The sequence below is a fragment of the Rhinolophus ferrumequinum genome, chromosome 12, assembly GCF_004115265.2.
Source record: "Rhinolophus ferrumequinum isolate MPI-CBG mRhiFer1 chromosome 12, mRhiFer1_v1.p, whole genome shotgun sequence".
Lineage (NCBI taxonomy): Eukaryota > Metazoa > Chordata > Mammalia > Chiroptera > Rhinolophidae > Rhinolophus > Rhinolophus ferrumequinum.
Window position 1 is genome coordinate 7,501,017 of NC_046295.1, and position 18,262 is coordinate 7,519,278.

Here is an 18,262-nt window from a genome sequence, read left to right on the forward strand (position 1 = left end):
TTGTTTTTTTTTTGCAACTGGGCTGACGTATAAAATTTAATGACGATGCACGAGGGTGTTCCGTGTTGCCTCAGCCTCAGGTGTTAACGTATGGCCGAGACTGAACTTTCTGTGGAAACAGCACCTGGGCACAGGCAGCCAGCCTGAACTTTGTGACACAACCTAGATCCTTGCTCACAGCAGCTTCTCCGTGGCTGACACCTGAGGGTGGCCATTTTGAACGTGGGCTGTTTGCCGGGAACGGATGGAAATGTGGTTGGAGTAACAGAAGCAGAGACCTGGGTGTCTCCAAAGAGCTTTCTCTGGGTTGCATTGTCTCACACCCCGTCCGGCAGGGCGGGCGGTGACCTCCCTGGCCTGCCTTTCCTCTCCCAGCGTGACAGCACGGGAGAGGAGCTCCCCAGACACAAGGCGGGGACAAGCTCCCACAGGTGTCCCAGGCATGGGCAGGAGGGCAGAAGTCAGGTTCCAGAAATGCTGCCAACACTTTCATGATTCAAAAGTGCCTGCTGTTGACTTTTTAAAATAATTTTAGAACTGCTTTAGATTTACAGTTTTACTGAAAAGATAATACAGAAAGATCACGTATCCCACACAGCCAGTTTTCCTGTTAACATTAGTGTATACATTTGTCAGACTTAATGAATGCATATTGATACATTTTTATTAACTAAAAAGTCCACACTTACTCAGATTTCCTGTTTTCCCTAATGGCCTTTCTCTGTTCCAGGATCCCAGCTCAGACAGCACATTACATTTAGTTGTCATGTCTCCACAGGCTCCTCTGGGCTGTCCCCATTTCTCAGACTTTCCAGACAGATGTGATGACCTGGACAGTTTTGAGGCGGCTGCTCAGGTATTTTGTCGACTGTCCCCCAATTGGGGTTTGTCAGTTGCTTTTCTCATGATTAGACAGAGGTTACATGTTTTGGAGAAGAAAACCAGAGAGGTAAAGTGCCATTTTCATCACATTGTATCAAGGGCACATACTATCAACACGATTTATCCCTGCTGATGTCGACCTTGATCACCTGGCTGAGGGCGTGGCTGAAATGACCAGTACAGCTTACACCTGGTTAGTAACAAGTTCTCTAGATATATGGACACTTTTAGCTCTCACCAATGGCGTTCTCCCACCCAAATGGGCTTGGGATTAAGTGAGATGTGCATTTTATAAAAGCACACAGTAGGTGTTGGGGCGGCCCTGGGAGATGGGACCCAGCACATGACAAGCAAGTCTTATATCTTGGCCACGCCTGAGCTCTCTGATGGCTTCTGTCTGTGCATGTGAGAGGTGGCCTGCCCACCACCCCAGACGGCTCTACAGGGCCTGAGCCCGCCTCCTGGGCGCTGGTGTTGAGGTTCTTGGCAGCCCCACTTGTCACTGGAACTTTCCTCATGTTCACATCCACATTCAAAGAGAGTCGTCCCTGGAAGAGAGCAGGAGGGGGCCCTCTGGGTGCTGGGAACATTCCTTTCTTGATTTGAATGCTGGGTTGCGTGTTTTGGTTTGTGAAAATTCATCACGCTACACGTTTCTTTATGTATATTATGTGGCAATAAAAAGTAAAAATAAACATGGGAATAAAAACCCCAAGAGCCAGCATGTTGGTGCTTTTGTTTTTTGTTTTGATGAGCATTATACAATTTGCTGTTTTGACCATTTTTAAATGTGCAGTTCAGTGGCAGGAAGTACATTCACAGTGTTGAACAACCATCACCACCATCTACTTCCGGAACGTTTTCATTACCCCCCACAAGCTCTGTACCCAGTGAGCACTGCCTCCCCATCTTTCCCTCCCTCAGCCCCCGGTAATCTCCACTGTACTTCCTGTGTCTCCGAATTTGCCTATTCTAGGTCCCTCGTGTGTAAGTGGAGTCACACAGTATTTGTCCTTTGGTGACTGGCTTATTTCACTTCGCATACTGCCCTGAAGGTACATCCATGTTGTAGCGTATCTCAAAACTTCATTCATTTTTAAGGCTGAATAAGATTCCATTGTATGCATAGACCACATTTTCTTTATCCGTTCATCTATTGGTGCACATTTGGGTCCTCTCCCCCTTGACTGTGTTTTATTGTAACAGCCATCCTAGTGGGGTGCAGTGGCACCTCACTGTGCTTTTGATTGGCATTTCCCTAATAGCTAATGATGTTGAACATTTTTTTCATGTGATTACTAGCCATTTGTACATATTCTTTGGAGAACTGTCTGTTTAAATCCATTGCCCATTTTTTAATTTGGTTATCTTTCTGTTGTTGAGTTGTAAGAATTCCTGAAATAGTCTAAAACACCAAACCCTTATCAGATGTGTGATTTCCAAATATTTTTCTCCCATTCTGTGAGTTGTCTTTTCACTCTTCTTATAATGTTCTTTGACGCACAGAAGTTTATCATTTTGCCTTTCAATTTATCTGTTTTTTCTTTTGGTGCCTGTGCCATTAGTGTCGTTATCCAAGAAATCATTGTCAAATGCAGTGCCACACGCGGTGCTCACTTCTGACCTGAACTGGTAACCGTTCTTCACCCCTCATGTCAGCTGGGCTTATGGAAGGATTGCTTTGTAATTAACAAATGATATTCTTTAAACCACTGTAGTGAGCACACCCCTTTCTCACTGAAGTCTTGTTTCTCTTCATGAGGAGAAAGAGAGTCGTGCATTGAACTGGAAGAAGAGTACATGGGGACACAGGGGACCTAGCTTCTCCTATGGGCTCTGGCAGCAAGCCGTGTGACATGGCCCAAGTCACCGCCTTTCTCTGAGCCTGTGGCACGCGGCAGGCTCTGGCGTCTGTGCCAGCCGTCCCCCTCGCTGCCCATCCACCTGCCCGGTACACACTCTTCAGAGGCCGGGCCCTTGGGTGGGATGTGAATGAGAACTAGGAAGCTAGAAAAGGGGAGACTTACGAGGGTTATGACTTCCCGGGCAATCGTGTGGCCTCCAGGAGCCCAGAGCAAGAAGTTCAGGGTTAGGCGCCTGATCAGCCATGGGCACGCGGGTGGTCTGGGGTCCCCACTTTGCTCTCCAGCTGCTGCGTGCACATCCCTGGCTGAGAGTGTTGGACTTCGCAACAGCTTCCGGAGGCGGCTGAGCACTGCCTTCCCCTCTGCCTGGAAGTACATTTTCAAAGGGGAGAGATTACGGGAGAGTCAGGACACGCACGGTTCCAGGGTTTATTCAGCACTTGGAAGCAGCCCTCTAAGAGGAGAGGACTGGCGCCCGAGGGAGGGCAGACAGAAGCAACACATCTGAGTTTACACACTGCTCCACACAAACCCAAATGGCGTAATGGAATTTTCTTGACTTTCTTTCGTCTTGCTCACTAAGCAGCTAGGGTGCCATGCCAAGAATTGACGTTTTTTGTATGAAAGGAAACGGAGAATGTAGTCACATTTTTATAATGTGGGGGAAGGACAAAAAGGCTCCTTCAAGACTCGCTCACTATCACAGGCACAAATCAGAGCCCCAGGCAATAAGACCTCTACTGACCAGTGTTCTGATAGGAATGAGGCTTGTTCTGCTATCTTTGTGGGTGGGTAGGGGAGGGAGGGAGGACACATGGACACAAATACACCACACACACATACCACACACACACACGCACACACACACACTCATACGGTACCACACAACCACACCACACACATGACACACACACACCTTTGTCTTTGTTTAGACACTGGGATAGTCTCTTCATGTTTAAAGCTCAAAGAGAGGTCACAAGTCTGTGGAATCCATGTAACAATGGTGATTGTTACAGGTCTGCGGGTTGTTTTTGCATAAAAAGTATTTATTTCATGCTGAGACGTCTGCTTGCTGTAAAAATGGTACATCAAGTTGTGACTTGGAAGACAAAGCTAAAACTGAAAGCCATGGATCCAAAATGCCACATGGAACTCACGAACAGCTACGGCCCATCATTTTTTAAAGAATATTTAGGCCTATTCTGAGAATTCCCACGACCAATTTTCTGGATTTTGTGTGGGTCTTTTTTCCTGGACATGAAGGCCTCATCAGTGAAGTACGTCATACAGCCCAGTACAGCAGCAGTGCCGTGTGAGGTCTTCTGACAATACGGGGCCGTGAGAAACTGCACCATGCGGCTCTTCCACGGCCATGGCAGTGTTCCAACAGGAGAGGGCCCCTCTTACTCCATCTCTTCTCTCGCCTGGGCCCTGCCCGCCCTTGTCTGGGGGCATCCACGGGAGCCCAGCACCCTCTTACCATCTAAATGGGTCTGCAAAAACATGGGGACTTAGGAAGCTATGCCTTCATATCCGTTTTTTTCTCATCCAGTATTCCCTAAGACTTACTATTCTTCCTTTCCATTTTATCACAGACTGTCTTTCCCCTCTAATGCCATCCTGACATGCCAATAACTTTAGATGCTTTCTAATTTTTTCAGGAGAAAGGTAAAAGCTTTCTTTTCTAAGTATTACTTTTTATCCCACATTATGAAAATGTATATATGCTCACTATAGAAAATCTAAACAAACAAAAAAATTAAAGTGAATTATAACTCCACCATCCAAAGAGACTCACTGTTAAAAACTAGGTTTGCAGCCTTCTCATCTTTTTTCTATGCATTGTAGACACAGCAATCACTATACACAATATTTTCTATCTTACAGTTTTCTCTTCACAATGCACTTTAAGCAGTTTCCCATATCTATAGCACATAGTCTTTGACAATATGATTTTTCATGGCAGAATACTATTCCATAGTTATAATATACCACGATGTATTGAGCCAGTATCCTTACTGTGGGAAGTTTAGACCATTTCCAATTACTGCAATTACAAACAATGCCGTGATGATACTCTTGTACATAAATCTGTGTGTGGATCTCTAATTGTGTCCTTAGGATAATTCCTAGGAATGGAATGACAGGGTTAAAGGGTATGCACTCTTGCCTAATTCTTACGTATACAAACATAGACATCTTGGTTTTTATCATCATGTAATTCAAAGTTAGCCAAGGAGATGGACACCAGCGGCATGAGCATGTTTGCAACAGGCGCGGGTCTTTGTGAGCAGTGTACCCCTAGGCTGGGACAGTGACCCTTTGCTCCCTGATTGTGAACCTCAGGGCTGGCCAGCAGAGGCAACAATTCCAGCCACAGCATCCGCTGAACACAGCAGAGTTCCTGATTTAATTGTGCTTTTAAGGCGAAGGCACAGACATTGTCAAGCTCGATCAAACCTCACAAGCACCACGGTTTCAAAGGCAGTTCACACTTTGTTTCCCAAGTCATCCAACAGACCAACCCCCAGCGGGATCAAAGCTCACAGGTAAGTATCACGGGTTAGACTAGGGAAACTGGCCCCGCCCGCTCCCCACACACCACACAGACCAGTGCCTCAGCTTGGGCACGAAGGATGAAGAGGTTCTGGGATCAAAACTGCGAAAGCAGGGCTTCAGTTACAGGTGGATGGCTACTGCTGCTAGAACAGCTCAGAAGGAAATGGATGGACTGCACTAACTTGCCCTGAGTTTGCTAATCCCTTTTGATCCAGGATGCCAAAGCATCCCCAGGGTAAGAACTATGCATAGGTTTTATTTTAAAAAGGACTGACTTACCAGTAGAAAGATGTGCCAATGCAGAACTTTCTACAAATTAAATCTTACTAGACAACTTATTTCTCTATACTTTGAAAGTGAATCTCTCTCAGTTTCTATGATCGCTATGGAATTTAACACATAACCTACCAACTTAGTTTATATAGAATCAAATATAAAGTGTATTAAAAGGGCTTTAGAAATCAATAGAGCTTTTTATTATTAATTTTAATTATTAAAAATAAGATCATGAATATAATTAGTATTATCCTTAATTAGTCGAATGTGATATTTTAAGAGGGAAGAAATAGTACACTTTATTTTTAATCAAATAGCAATCCTCAAATACCTATGTTCATTATATGTATTTCTAAATAGTGTTCTATTTTTGATCCAAAATAAATTATCACCAAATCTCAACTTTTTAAAATTCCAAACACTTTTTTCCCCCTGCCACACAGCCTTTAAACAAGGAAAATACACAGACGTATCTGTATTGGTCTCTGCTTTTTTCAAACAACAGAAAACATCAAGCAAATACGAGTGCTGCTCTCTAGAAAAAGAAACTTGCTCCCTTTAATTATTAAAATCAGCAAAAAGCACTGGCAGTTGAAATTTTAAAAACAAATAAATGTTTGCAAGGGAGGTGCCAATGCCTTTAATCAAAGCACTGCTTCCTGTAATTATTATTTTCCACATAAAATAACCACTGTCTTGCCACAGTTAGCCAGGCCTGTATTTAGCTGCTCTGTTATTTAGGAAATGACCAAGTCCTTTTTCAGAAGCAAAGTGGTTAATATCATGTGATTACTTTAGTAAGAATTCTAAACAAAGCCGGTAATGTGAGGATCTGTTGACTGATCCAAGAAAGCAGTAAGTCAAGACGGAAGCAGACACAGCCAGGCCGCTGGTCAGGAGGACAGAGCCCCTCAGAGGAGTGGCCCGACTCTGCATGGCATCCCCTGGGGGACCCGACCCCGGCCAGGCGCTCTGCACGTGAGGGCGGCTGGGGCAGTTGAGCAAGAACAGATAAGCTGACCTGGGGGACAGGACTGCCCGTCATCTCAGTGCTTTCCCGGAGAGCAGGGTGGCAGCGTCTGGTCTCCAGTCAACTCTGTGAAGCCAGAAAACCGTCTCCAGCCACAAACCCAGCAGCACACACGCACTCCTCCCGCCAGACATCTGCTACCACAACGAGCTGGGAGCACTCAGCACTTAGATACCTGGGGGGTCAGTGAGAGCCAAACCCACTACGGGGCCCCGACCCACAGGATCCTTTCAGCTCCGGACCGACCCCGAGCGCCACACGTAGTGGGCACTGCCACCCACCATGGCCTCTGCTCTCCACTGACTCCTGTCACGTGGGCTGTAGCTGAAAGCCAAGAGCCACAGCCAGGCTTCCGGGGGTTCGGCTGCTGACATCAGTAAGTGCTCAGCCGCGACGTCAGCCCATCCTCCAAAGTGAACGAGCACAAACCAGCTCTCAAAGGGGCCTCTGCAGGACCTGGAACGGAACCAAAACACATGGCAGCCAGGCAACAAGACTTTTTCATTTTGGTTCTTAAAGGAACTGTGATGTTTGCAAAGGGTTGGCTTAAATTGTTCTTACCCACTGAAGTACAACTTGCAAGTACTACAAGTTAAGACTCGGGAAAATAGCTCACGACGCCACTCTGAACCCGTCACAAGACCGTCCGAGACATGCCTCTCAAAACCCCCTGTGCCCCGAGAACTTCAGACATTTAAATCTTTACATCCAGGGACCCTGAGGGAGCATAGACCTTAGAGAAAGGCAGACTGTGGTTCCCTCCCAGCAGGGATGATGCAAGGGAAGAACCCGCAGGTGTGCCCCTCTGCCTGCACAGCTGGGCTGCTGGGAGTGGGGCCGCCTTGCCACAAGGCTGCCACCCAGGGAGCCGGAGCAAGAAATGAGGGGGCCCCCTGGGGTCCACATGCAGACCAGAGGAGGGGCACAGACAGAAACATGTTTCTGACAGAACCCAAGGCTCTGGTCAATTTTTGGGCAAATATGAATGTTTCATGAGCTGTATATTGTATTTTCTGTCATCACAAATTCATAAAGGCTGAAAAGTTATAGCTTTTGTGAAGCTATCCGTTTGTCACACTGGGAACTGGGATTCGCGATAGCTGCTTAAAGGACAGAATCTGCTCAAGGTAAGGACCCATTAATTGTGCACAGTGCCAATATCAGCAGTTTCACGTCTCCCCAGGAAAAAATGGAGCAGGACCGGCCTGAGATCACATTAGATCAGAACTTCCCTTCTGACCTGGAAGGCCCTGGCACAGGAGAGCTCTGGGCACCTCTACAGTGCCCTTTGCAGGACCTGGGTCCGCTTCCTCTGCTTGGCCCATGGACGCCCAGGCGCTAAGCACTTTCCTCACCTGCCCTGGTCACTGCTTTCCTCCTGGCCAAGTGCTCTCTGAAAACAAGTGATGAAATGTTCTGAAATCTAGCTTGTAAGACAATGGAGAGGACAGGAAGGAAGAGGATAGCTTCCTCTTTCCCACAAGAAGGAGAACTGACGTTCCATGGGCCATGTCAGGCGTATGACGTCTCAAAAGCAAGGGAGAGACTCCCCAGGGTCTTCTCCCTGCAGACCTGCTCCCAGGTGGGCACCAGGCCAGGGGCAAGGTTCAAAGCCTGCGCTGCAGAGACGGGCCTGCTCATCCTCCCTCTTTCCTACCAGGACCTGCGTGTGAGAAAGTAGCTGAACCTGCTCCCAGACCCCTCCCTACAGGTGGACCCTGAAGTCTCCTTCTAGTTCAGGCAGACGTAGGTTAGGGTGGAGTCCCATGAGGTTTTGGATCTAAATTCTGCTCTTCGACAGAGACAACGGAAAGGGTGTGAGTAGGGCTGCCAGGTGGGACAGGTCCCCACTTGGCCACCAGCTCTTTTTGTCTCCCCAATTGGTAAGAGTCGGTGGAGAGAAGGAGTGAATAACTGGCACCCAAACCTGCATCAGTCATCATGACGAAGAGCCCCAAGTCTGATGGCCTGGTGATGAGACCACAGAGAAGTTCAAGAGGGAAAACTGGCAAACGAAACAAAGAGTCTTGCAGGCTAGGACAGACCATGAATAAAATACACTGAAAGCAAGGGCCTTAAAGAGGAAGCTGAAGGGTGTTATATTACAAGGAATGTAGCAAAGACTATGTGTGAATGCTTCCAGGAAAAGAACATATATTAAAAAAATGGTAGTTAATATCCTAATGTTAGAAAGGATTTTTACATTTTAGATACATATTTATTACAAAGAGAAGGAAAAAGAAACATTTCATCCTATTGTATATAAGTTTAGAATTTCCTTCCTGAGAGAGGCAGAGACAAGACCCAAGGTCAACAGAGGTGCCCTTCTCCTGCACGACCAGGGGGTTTGCACTCTGTGGGCACTGCTTTCTTCCCCTAGGATCTATTCATTTTATTGTCATATGTTTCAAAATCTAGTACCAGCCATAACTCAGAACAGGTTCCCTACAAGGTATTTATTTACATAGGCAGCTGCTCCAGGCGGTCTGTGCAGTTCTGCGCTTCTCCACTTCTTGCTCGGCAGTGTGCATACCTGTTTGGGGACAGTCACACCAATGACGCCTTTCCTCCAGCTCTGCTAAAGGGAAGTAAGGAGCCAGAGAAGCCATGGGAGACGCAGACCTCAGCATTGTCAGCATGTGCTTACCAGTGAGCCTGGTCTTCAACTATTTCTCTGAGCATCTCAGAAATATGTGTCAATGGCTGGTGCCACAGCCCCTGGGGAATACCTGTGGGTGAGAAGAGAGCAGAGGAGACCTGAAGGAAAGGCAAACGTATTAGGTAGGCAGCTAAGACTGGAGGGGTTTGGGGGAAAGGCCATTTTTCTCTTGGTCGACGGAAGCCACACGACCTCTCTCATGCCGTTCACAGCCAGTACCCATCTCTCAGGCCTGGAACAACGACCCACCGGTGTCACACAAGCTAAACATCGGGGGCTCTTTAACTCAGTACAGGGACTCCACAAGGACTGCACGAGCAGTGACCCCCCCAACCCCAGGATTTAGAAATGCTGTGTCGCAGACGCCCCAGGTTTCTCCTTTTCTACCTACCCATCCCCCTCCTCTACCACTAACAATTTGTGATATCAAAATATGCGGAAACCTTAATAAAACAGTCAATAAGGAATTAGGAATGGGCTGCCCAACTGTTTTTCTATGATTGTGATGAATTCAGAATATGATTTCAGGTTTATAGTAAAGCAAAGGCCAGGAAAAAAATACATAGGGATCATTACAAACAAATGCCTTTTCTTGAGTTAGGTTTTTGTGGTTTCACAATTATCCTGTAGTTCTAAACACATCTGAGCATGTATGTATCTGCAGATAGATTCTGTAATTAAATACACGAGGAAGATGAGGTAAGTGATAGAGTAACCACGGTTACTCCACAAATGTTACAGATTAAAGGATCACATATTCTCTCCCTCCCTCTTCTGAAGTCCCTTAACTCTTGATTTGCAACCTTTGAAGGCGTTTTCATTTTCTGCTTTGTACTACTTGTTTACATACTTAGTTTATGACCCCTCTTCTCACAGCTCCTGGATAGTCAGGGCTCCTAAGTGATCGATCTTTTATGCCCCACAGTGGGCATGAAGTCAATTTCTGATGAACAGAAGATTCTATTAAAAAACACTTCAGTTTGTGAAAATAACATTACTTTTTCTAAAAGAAATATGCAGAAAACTTCTAGAAACTAGCATAGGAAGTTCTTGTATTTCTGCTTGACTTTACTTATTTTGGGACAAATCTAGGACAATCACACCAAGGAAAAGGCAAGTAGGCTGAGTATAGGCCCATATACCACCTTCATCTTTTGTTTATAGATTTCCAAACTTAAAAAATAACAACTCCAATACTGTTTCTGGAGCTCACTCAGCTTCTCACACAGGCTGATCATGACCTTTGGTGATCTGCCGTAAGCTATGAGGTATACACCCCTGGAAAGGGAATCACTGGCTTTTCTGTCTTGTTATCCAAGTTTTCCCATTGTGTCTCCACAGGTTAAGTCTCACTAAACTGTTGACCAGAGATCCCACCAGGCCCATCACCACCTCCACCTCTGGCATCTGAGAGGAAGGTGTCAGATGAGTCACTTTGGATAAGCACCTACATCTTTTAGGAAAAGGAAGAGGAATGTAGATTTTACAAAATGCTGTGAAACTCTGAATCACCTCCTTTCCTTAAATGAATCTACTTACTCAAGTCTCAGGAAAAAGGTAGGCAAAAAAGAGCATAAAAAGGAAACACTACGGGTTTTACTCTTTCCTTCATGTCAGATAAAATGCCTCCTTCTCTGGCACAGAGCCTGTGCTTGTGTCGCTGTTGCCTTTCCTTCAGACTTCAGGCGTTCGAGGGAAAGGGATGCCTTTGTTCTCTATTTCTGAATGTTTCCTAAACATGAGCTCAGAGGCACGTTAACAGATCAACACCAGTTGAATTAGGATGGAACCATCACTTCCTCAACTGGGCATGGCCTCTGGAAGGCTGGCAAGTGAAACCAGAGAAGGCTGTGGCCTGGTACACGCACTGAATCCTTCCAGGAGCCCTTCCCTGGGCTTCGTTAGGAGAAATTTCCCCTACATTTCCTTGGCCTCATTCATCCTTTTATCTTTTCTTTTGCAACCAGGGGCACGGAGCAGAAAGAATGAAATACAAATACACATACTGTTTTATTCTGACTCCGCCAAGTCTTAGCCTGATCCTGGCGTCTAGGTGGATCTGGCGGGCACCCGCGGAGGTCCCGTGTTACCCGGAGGAGACTATCCAACGTAACAAGAGGTCTTTTCTCTGTTTCTTTTTCTGTTTTCTTTCTTTCGGTAAATGATCCTGACAGGGAAGTCAAGCGAATTCTCCTGACAGAACCCATCGAATGCGAGACCCTGGGAGCTTAAAGCGATATTAGACATGACCAATTCAACGTCCCTTGTTTTACAGACAAGGACGTGGGAGGGTACGTTCTGATTTATCAGCGCTCTTTCCCAGAAATTATTTGAATGCAGGCAGAATCAACCTTCACATACCTTTCGGGTGTTGGAGTAGCACCATGACAAGAGAGGGAGAAGCATAAGGAAAGTAGGTCTTGAGTGTGAACTTCAGCTACAAGAGAATCAAAAATTCAAAACTGCATGAATGTTAGTATTGGAAAGGATGTTAAGAAGATACTAAAACTTGGGTCCTCTGCCCAAAAAGGATCCACTAGTGCTAACATGGTCAGAATGTTTTCTTCAACATTTATTAAAAAAACAAAAAAACAAAAAAGGATGCTTCTAATAACCTTATAAATAGTTCCAAAAAAATAAACCTTTTAAAGTCACCTTCTGCGACTTAAGAAAAATAAAGTTAAGCTCCTGATGTCTTTATATCTGTACTTTACCTTATATGAACCCAATTATACACATAAATCTTCTGTTTAAGGGAGAGTGTGCAAGGGAGTTGCGAGATGGTTTTGTAACAGCAACAAAAGCTGAGAACAACGAGGATATTCACAGTCCAGTGAGGGCCGCAGGGCTGTAGCCTCTATTCCTCAGGGGCACACAGCGCCTTAACTGCTTGTGTAAAAAGGTGAGGTAAATCTAGATATCTAGTGACGTGCACAGGCGGTAAGGGTACAATTTGATGAATGTGGGTAAATATGTAAATCCACATTTCTATCACCCAAAAAGTTCCCTTGTAGCTGTTACATTTGATCCCTCCACATCACCCTGGCAACCAATAGTCTGATTTTGATGAAAGATTAGTTTTGCTTATTTTTGAATTTCATATAAACAAAATCATACGAGTATGTATTCTTTTCTGTCTGGTTTCTTTGGCTCAACTTTTTTTTTTTTTTTTTTTTGAGATTCATCCATGGCGCTGTGTATTAGTAATTCATTATATTTTTATTTCTTACAAGTAGTCATTGTATGAACATACCATAATCTGTTTATTCATTCTCCTATTGATGGGCATTTGGGTTGTTTCCATTTCAGGACTATTATGAATAAAACTGCAATTAACATTCATATTTATATCTTTTTGTTGACGTGTGCTTTCATTTTTCTTGGGTAAATACTATAGGAATGAAATTACTGGGTCACAAAATAGATGCTTGTTTATCTTTATTAAAAAGTGCCATAAAATTTTCCAAATGGTGGTACCGTTTCACACACCCATCAGCAAGTTATGAGAATTCCAGCTGCTCATACGCTTGTCATCGTTTGGCCTTGGTGACCAATTCTTACTAACGTCAGCTATTCTAGTAGGTGTGAAATGTTACCTCATGTGGCTTTACTAGTCATTTTCCTGATGGCAAATGATGTTGAGCAATTTCATGTCTTTAATGCCAATTTATGTATCTTTTCTGAAGTCTTTTGTATATTTTTAAAAACTGAGTTGTTTCTTACGGAATTGTAAGAGAGCTTTATATATTCTGGACACAAGTCCTCTGTCAGATATACGTATTAAAAATATTTTCTCCCAGCTGGTGGATTGCTTTTTCATTTTCTTAAGAATGTCTACCAAAGAACAGAAGTTTAATGTTATTTATCTATTTTTTAAGAAATCTAATTTATCCATTTTTTTCTCATACGATTAGTGCTTTCCTGCATCCCTTCTGAGAAATCTTAGATTATTCCGACATCAAAAAATAAAATAAATGCTCCTCCTTTTCTTCTAGGAGCTTTATAGTTTTAGCTTTTATGTTGAAGTCTATGATTAATTCTGGTTATTTTGTAAGGTAGAGGTTCATTTTTTCCCATATGGATATCCAGTTGTTTTGGCATCATTTACTGAAAATTCTCCTTTCTCCATTGAATTGCCTTAGTGTCTCTATTAAAAATCCATTGGAAAAATTATATATATATATATATATATATATATATATATATATATATATATATATATATATATATATATATATATTTCTGCACTCTATTCTGCTCCACTGATCTATGACAATCCTTTTGCTAATACCTCACTGTCTTGATTACTGTAGCTTAAAGTCCTCTAGATTTTTTTGCTTTCATTTTTCAAAATTATTCTAGCTACTATAGGTCCTTTGCATTTCCATACAAGTTTTAAAATCAGCCTGTCAATTTCTGTTTGAAAAAGCCTGCTGGGATTTTGACTGGGATCACACTGAAGCAACAGGTCAGTCTGGGGAGAACAGGCATCTTAACTCATGAATATGGTTTCTCTCTTCATATATTTAAATATTCGTTAGCTTCTTTCAGCAATGTTTTATAGTTTTCCATTTAGAGGTCTTATACCTTTTGTTAAATTTAATCCTAACTATTTTTATGTGTGACTGGATTTGTCTAATTTTTTTTTTTTTTTTTTTTTTTTTTTTTACTTCTGTTAGTTTTCGCTTTGTGTATTTCCGAACTCTGTTACTAGGCACATATCCACTTATAACTGATATTTCTCCTGATGATCTGAACACTTGCATTATAAAATATCCCTCTTTATCTCTAGTCATACTCCTTGTCTTAAAGTCTAATCTATTTGCCACTAGTAAAGCCATAGCAGCTTTCCTGTGCTTATTATTTGCGTAACATACGAGGTGTGATAAAAAAACATGGTGAATGTTTCAATTAAAAAAAGTTTTGTTACAGTGGAAGACACATTGCCATTAACCCCCCTCAAAATACTCCACCTCCCTTCATACACACTTATCCCATCATTCTTGCCACTTTCTGAAGCAGTTCTGGAAGTCTTCTTTCCTGAGCCTTTATTTGTGCTGTCATGGCTGCCTCGATATCCTGAATCATTTTGCCTTTGGGGAAAAGCCAGAAGTCACACGATGCCAGATCCGGTGAATAAAGTGGATGAGGACACACCATAATGATTTTATTTGACAGAAATTGCCATACCAGAAGTGATGTGTGACAGGGAGTGTTGTCATGTTGGAGGATGAAGTAAAGTCACTCACGAAAGAGGACTTCCAGAACTGCTTCAGAAAGTAGCAGGAACAATGGGATAAGTGTGTTTGAAACAAGGGGGAGTATTTTGAGGGGGATTAATGGTAATGTGTTTTTTACTGTAATGCTTTTTTATTTAAATACTCAACGTATCGTTTGATCACACCTCATACATATCGCTTTCCTTCCTTTTACTTTAATCAGTGCCTTTATAATTAGACCTGGTCTCTTGAAAGCAACATATAGTTGGGTCTTTGCTTTTCATAGTTTGAACTATTTGACTTTTTTACTATGTTAATTTTCACATAACTTTTGTACTTAATGTACTTGTAGGTATGTTTGGATTCAGGTCTATCTTTTGATATTAGTTTCTTTTTTCCCCATCTAATTTTTTTGTCCCTATGGCAGCCCACAGCTCTGTCTTTTGACACCTCATGTCAATCAGATTGTGCCTTGAGTTCTGGCCATCCCTGACCCCACTCAACTCTCCTCCCTCTCTCACATGCAAGCCCTCGGGAAAGTGAGAGAACACCCAGTGAGGTTTCTTTTCAAGGGCTGAATCCCCTCCAGTTTCTACCAGCTTTTTTGGTTACTCTCCAGTTTAAATAGTTTAAAAAAATATTTTCCCCAGAGTTTATAACTTTTTTTCTGTGGGAGATTTAGTCTAGTACATTATCACTCTGCCATTACTACCCAGAACCTGAACTGATCTGCTGTTTGTACTGAGCTATTATGCAAGCTCAGAAAAACTGGCTTGTCATGACAGCCTTAAGTGTTTGCCTACTAGTCTGATTGGGCACATTGATGGAGCCTCACTGTGCTCTCCAAATAAGACAAGGGTGAGAGGAAAGGATAAAAAGAGAGTGAGAAGCAGTGAAGATAAACATTTCTGACAATGCGAAAGAATGTGGATTAATGGTATTTCTCATAAACTGCGCGGTGAGTATAAATTGGCACAACCACATATGAAAACAATTTAGCAGTATCTACAGGAGCTGAATCTTGGCATACCGAATAACCAGCACGTCCACTCCTAAGCATATATCCAAGAATGTTCAGAGCAACCAAACCTGGAAACAACCCGAATGCCTGCCACCAGGAAATGGCTACACTGCGGCATACTTTCCCAATGGAGTACTACACAGCCAACGTTCTACGGCCACAGCCACATACAACATAAAGCAACCTTGGTAACACGCTGAGTAGAAAAAGCCAAGGCTCAAAAGACTATATACAGTCTGCTCCTCACTCTTGTTTGTTTTATAAACTGCAAAAACAAGCGCAAGAAAACATGGTTTAGGAAATCATATATACATGATCAGACTATTTCCAGAGAAAGTAAAGGAATGATAAACGTAAATTCAAGACAGTGGTGACCTGGGGGGAGAGGGCAGGGAGACAGCACGGATACAAATAAGTTGTTAATATTAGTTCAGGTCTTGTTTGGATGTCGGGTCCACAGATATTCATTTTAGTAAGAAAAATATACATGAATGAATGAATAGGACACAGAAAGAAAAGAGGGCAATGCATGGAACAAGAGGACACAGGACGCTATGCATCAAGAATTATGATGAATTTAAAAATAGGCAGCAGGGGCTCCATGAGAGAATGGCCATCAATTAAAAGGGTAGAAAACCAGGAACAGCCCCAGGAAAAGAAAGGACCGAACACATGTATCTGAAGGCATTTGCAAAGGGAACTGGTACTGTCCTCTTACTCTGAACCCAAGGTCACAGTGATGAGTTGTTTCTTTTTGGTTCCCTGCCCTGCCTTCTACCAGGACCCGTGAGTGCTGCTGCACCACCAAACACCGGTAGCTTGCTCAGGGTACTGTTCTAAATTAAGAGAGACAGAAATAGAAAAACAGTAGAATAGAAACAGTGAATAGAAAAATAGCCAAAGCAATCTTGAGAAAGAAGAACAAAGCTGGAATCATCACACCCCCTGATTTCAAACTTTATTACAAAGCTATAGTAATCAAAACAGTATGGAATTGGCATAAAAACAGACCCGTATCAACATAACAGAATGGAGAGCCCAGGGGGATGCCAAAAAAATGTATACACATTTTAAGAAATGTTATCTATGCTCAAGCAGTAGTTCACCATAATAAAAAGTGTCTGGACACTGATGGTAACCACTCTGAGCACCTCTGGTAATTGCAGAAGTCAAACGTGATGTATATACAAGCAATGGAACATTATTCAGCCATAAAAAATGAAATCTTGCCATTTGCAACAACCTGGATGAACCTCAAGGGCATTATGCTAAGTGAAATAAGTCAGACAAAGACCAATATTGTATGATCTCATATATATGAAATCTGAAAAAAAAAAAGGAGGAGGAGGAAAAAAACCAAGCTCATAGATAGAGAACAGATTGGTGGTTGCTAGAGATGGATAAGGGGTGGGCGAAACGGCTGAAGGGAATCAAAGGTACAAACTTCCAGCTATAAAATAAATAAGTCATACAGTGTGGTGACTACAGTTAATAACACTGTATTGCATAATTGAAAATTGCTAGGATAGAACTTAAAAGTTCTCATCACAAGAAAAATATTTTGTAACTATGTATGGTGACATGTTAACTAGACTATTATGGAGATCAACTAACAATACATATAAATATTGAATCATGATGTTGTATACCTAAAACTAACAGAATGTGTCAATTATTTCTCAACAAAAAATAAAGATTAAAAAATAAATAGGTTAAAAACAACTGCAAATCCAGTCCAAATCCACAGTGCCCGAGGTCAACACTCAGGGGCAAAGCGGTAAGAAAACTTTCACCAGTGTCCTCTACCCCCACCTAGGTATGTTCCCGGAGTTAAAGGGGGAGGTTTTCTAGAGGTTGGTTCCTAACTGGGAATACAAAGAATGTACAAGGGAGGATAAAAGATATTTATAGTTACGCCTCAAAATAAGTGTGAGGGCCAGCCAGACCCTCCCGAATTCCAGGCTGGGTACCGTTGATAATGCTGTTTGTTACAGTCTAGCTAACTTCCCTAGGGAAAGAGAAGATGGGAAAACATACATCATAAATATTTATCATTGCCTTAAAAAGCAATGATAAACCTGAACAGTTCTTTGGCGTAGGGGTAGATGAGATTTTAGCAGAGCCAAGCATCACAGCACCGCTCTCCTACATCAAACTGCTGAAAAGCATCACAGGGAGCATGACATACCTCATGGGAAGCTGCAGGTGGACCCAGGCACTTGAATAGGCAAAGCACCACAGGGCCGTATAGGCCAGTTAAAATGCCCGCAGGTGGAAGCTCTCTGGTAGAAAAGGCTCACGTTTCACTCTGAACAGCGGTCCTTGCCCAGGGCTGCCTGGCCTCTGCGGGTGGGGCTGTAGCAAAAGTTTTCCTGCAGACACCCCCGGCCTGGCTTCTTCCTAAGACTGTATCCAACTCCCACCTTTTGGGCACTACTATTCCTAGCTCCTCCTCTACTTACTCAAGTCTTTCCTTATCTCTCTCACTGCCTCCTTTCTCTCTTAAGAGGGATCCAATTCACACTTGGGTCTCTCAGAGGAATGGAAACTCTAATAATTAAGAATGTCCACTATTGCTTTATAATAAGTGGCATTTCCTTCTTAGCACATGCAATAAAGACTCCAGAATTCCTACCGCTTGGCCTGGGAGGGGCAGAGTCCCACTTGGCAGACAGCACACATACACAGCCTGGAAAACCCACCCTCCAGGGCTGGCATAGCAGAGTTCTCTGACACAATAGTAAGTAAATG

General features: G+C 43.2%; 1 protein-coding gene across 4 annotated transcripts in view; it reads right to left on the reverse strand.

Moving 5' to 3' along the window:
- FANCC (FA complementation group C) overlaps window positions 1-18,262 on the reverse strand; it is a 321,103-nt gene that overhangs the window by 3,400 nt on the left and 299,441 nt on the right. For 2 of the 4 annotated variants that reach the window (XM_033123708.1, XM_033123707.1), the window contains exons 11-15: window positions 11,633-11,708; window positions 9,260-9,341; window positions 9,077-9,145; window positions 6,894-7,068; window positions 2,910-3,113 (exon numbers count right to left, since the gene is read on the reverse strand). In XM_033123708.1, the coding sequence (XP_032979599.1) occupies window positions 2,910-3,113; window positions 6,894-7,068; window positions 9,077-9,145; window positions 9,260-9,341; window positions 11,633-11,708 (606 nt within the window). Of the gene's footprint in view, window positions 1-2,909; window positions 3,114-6,787; window positions 7,069-9,076; window positions 9,146-9,259; window positions 9,342-11,632; window positions 11,709-18,262 lie in introns of those variants that run through there. The other 2 variants (XR_004424715.1, XM_033123709.1) reach the window with 2 other exon arrangements.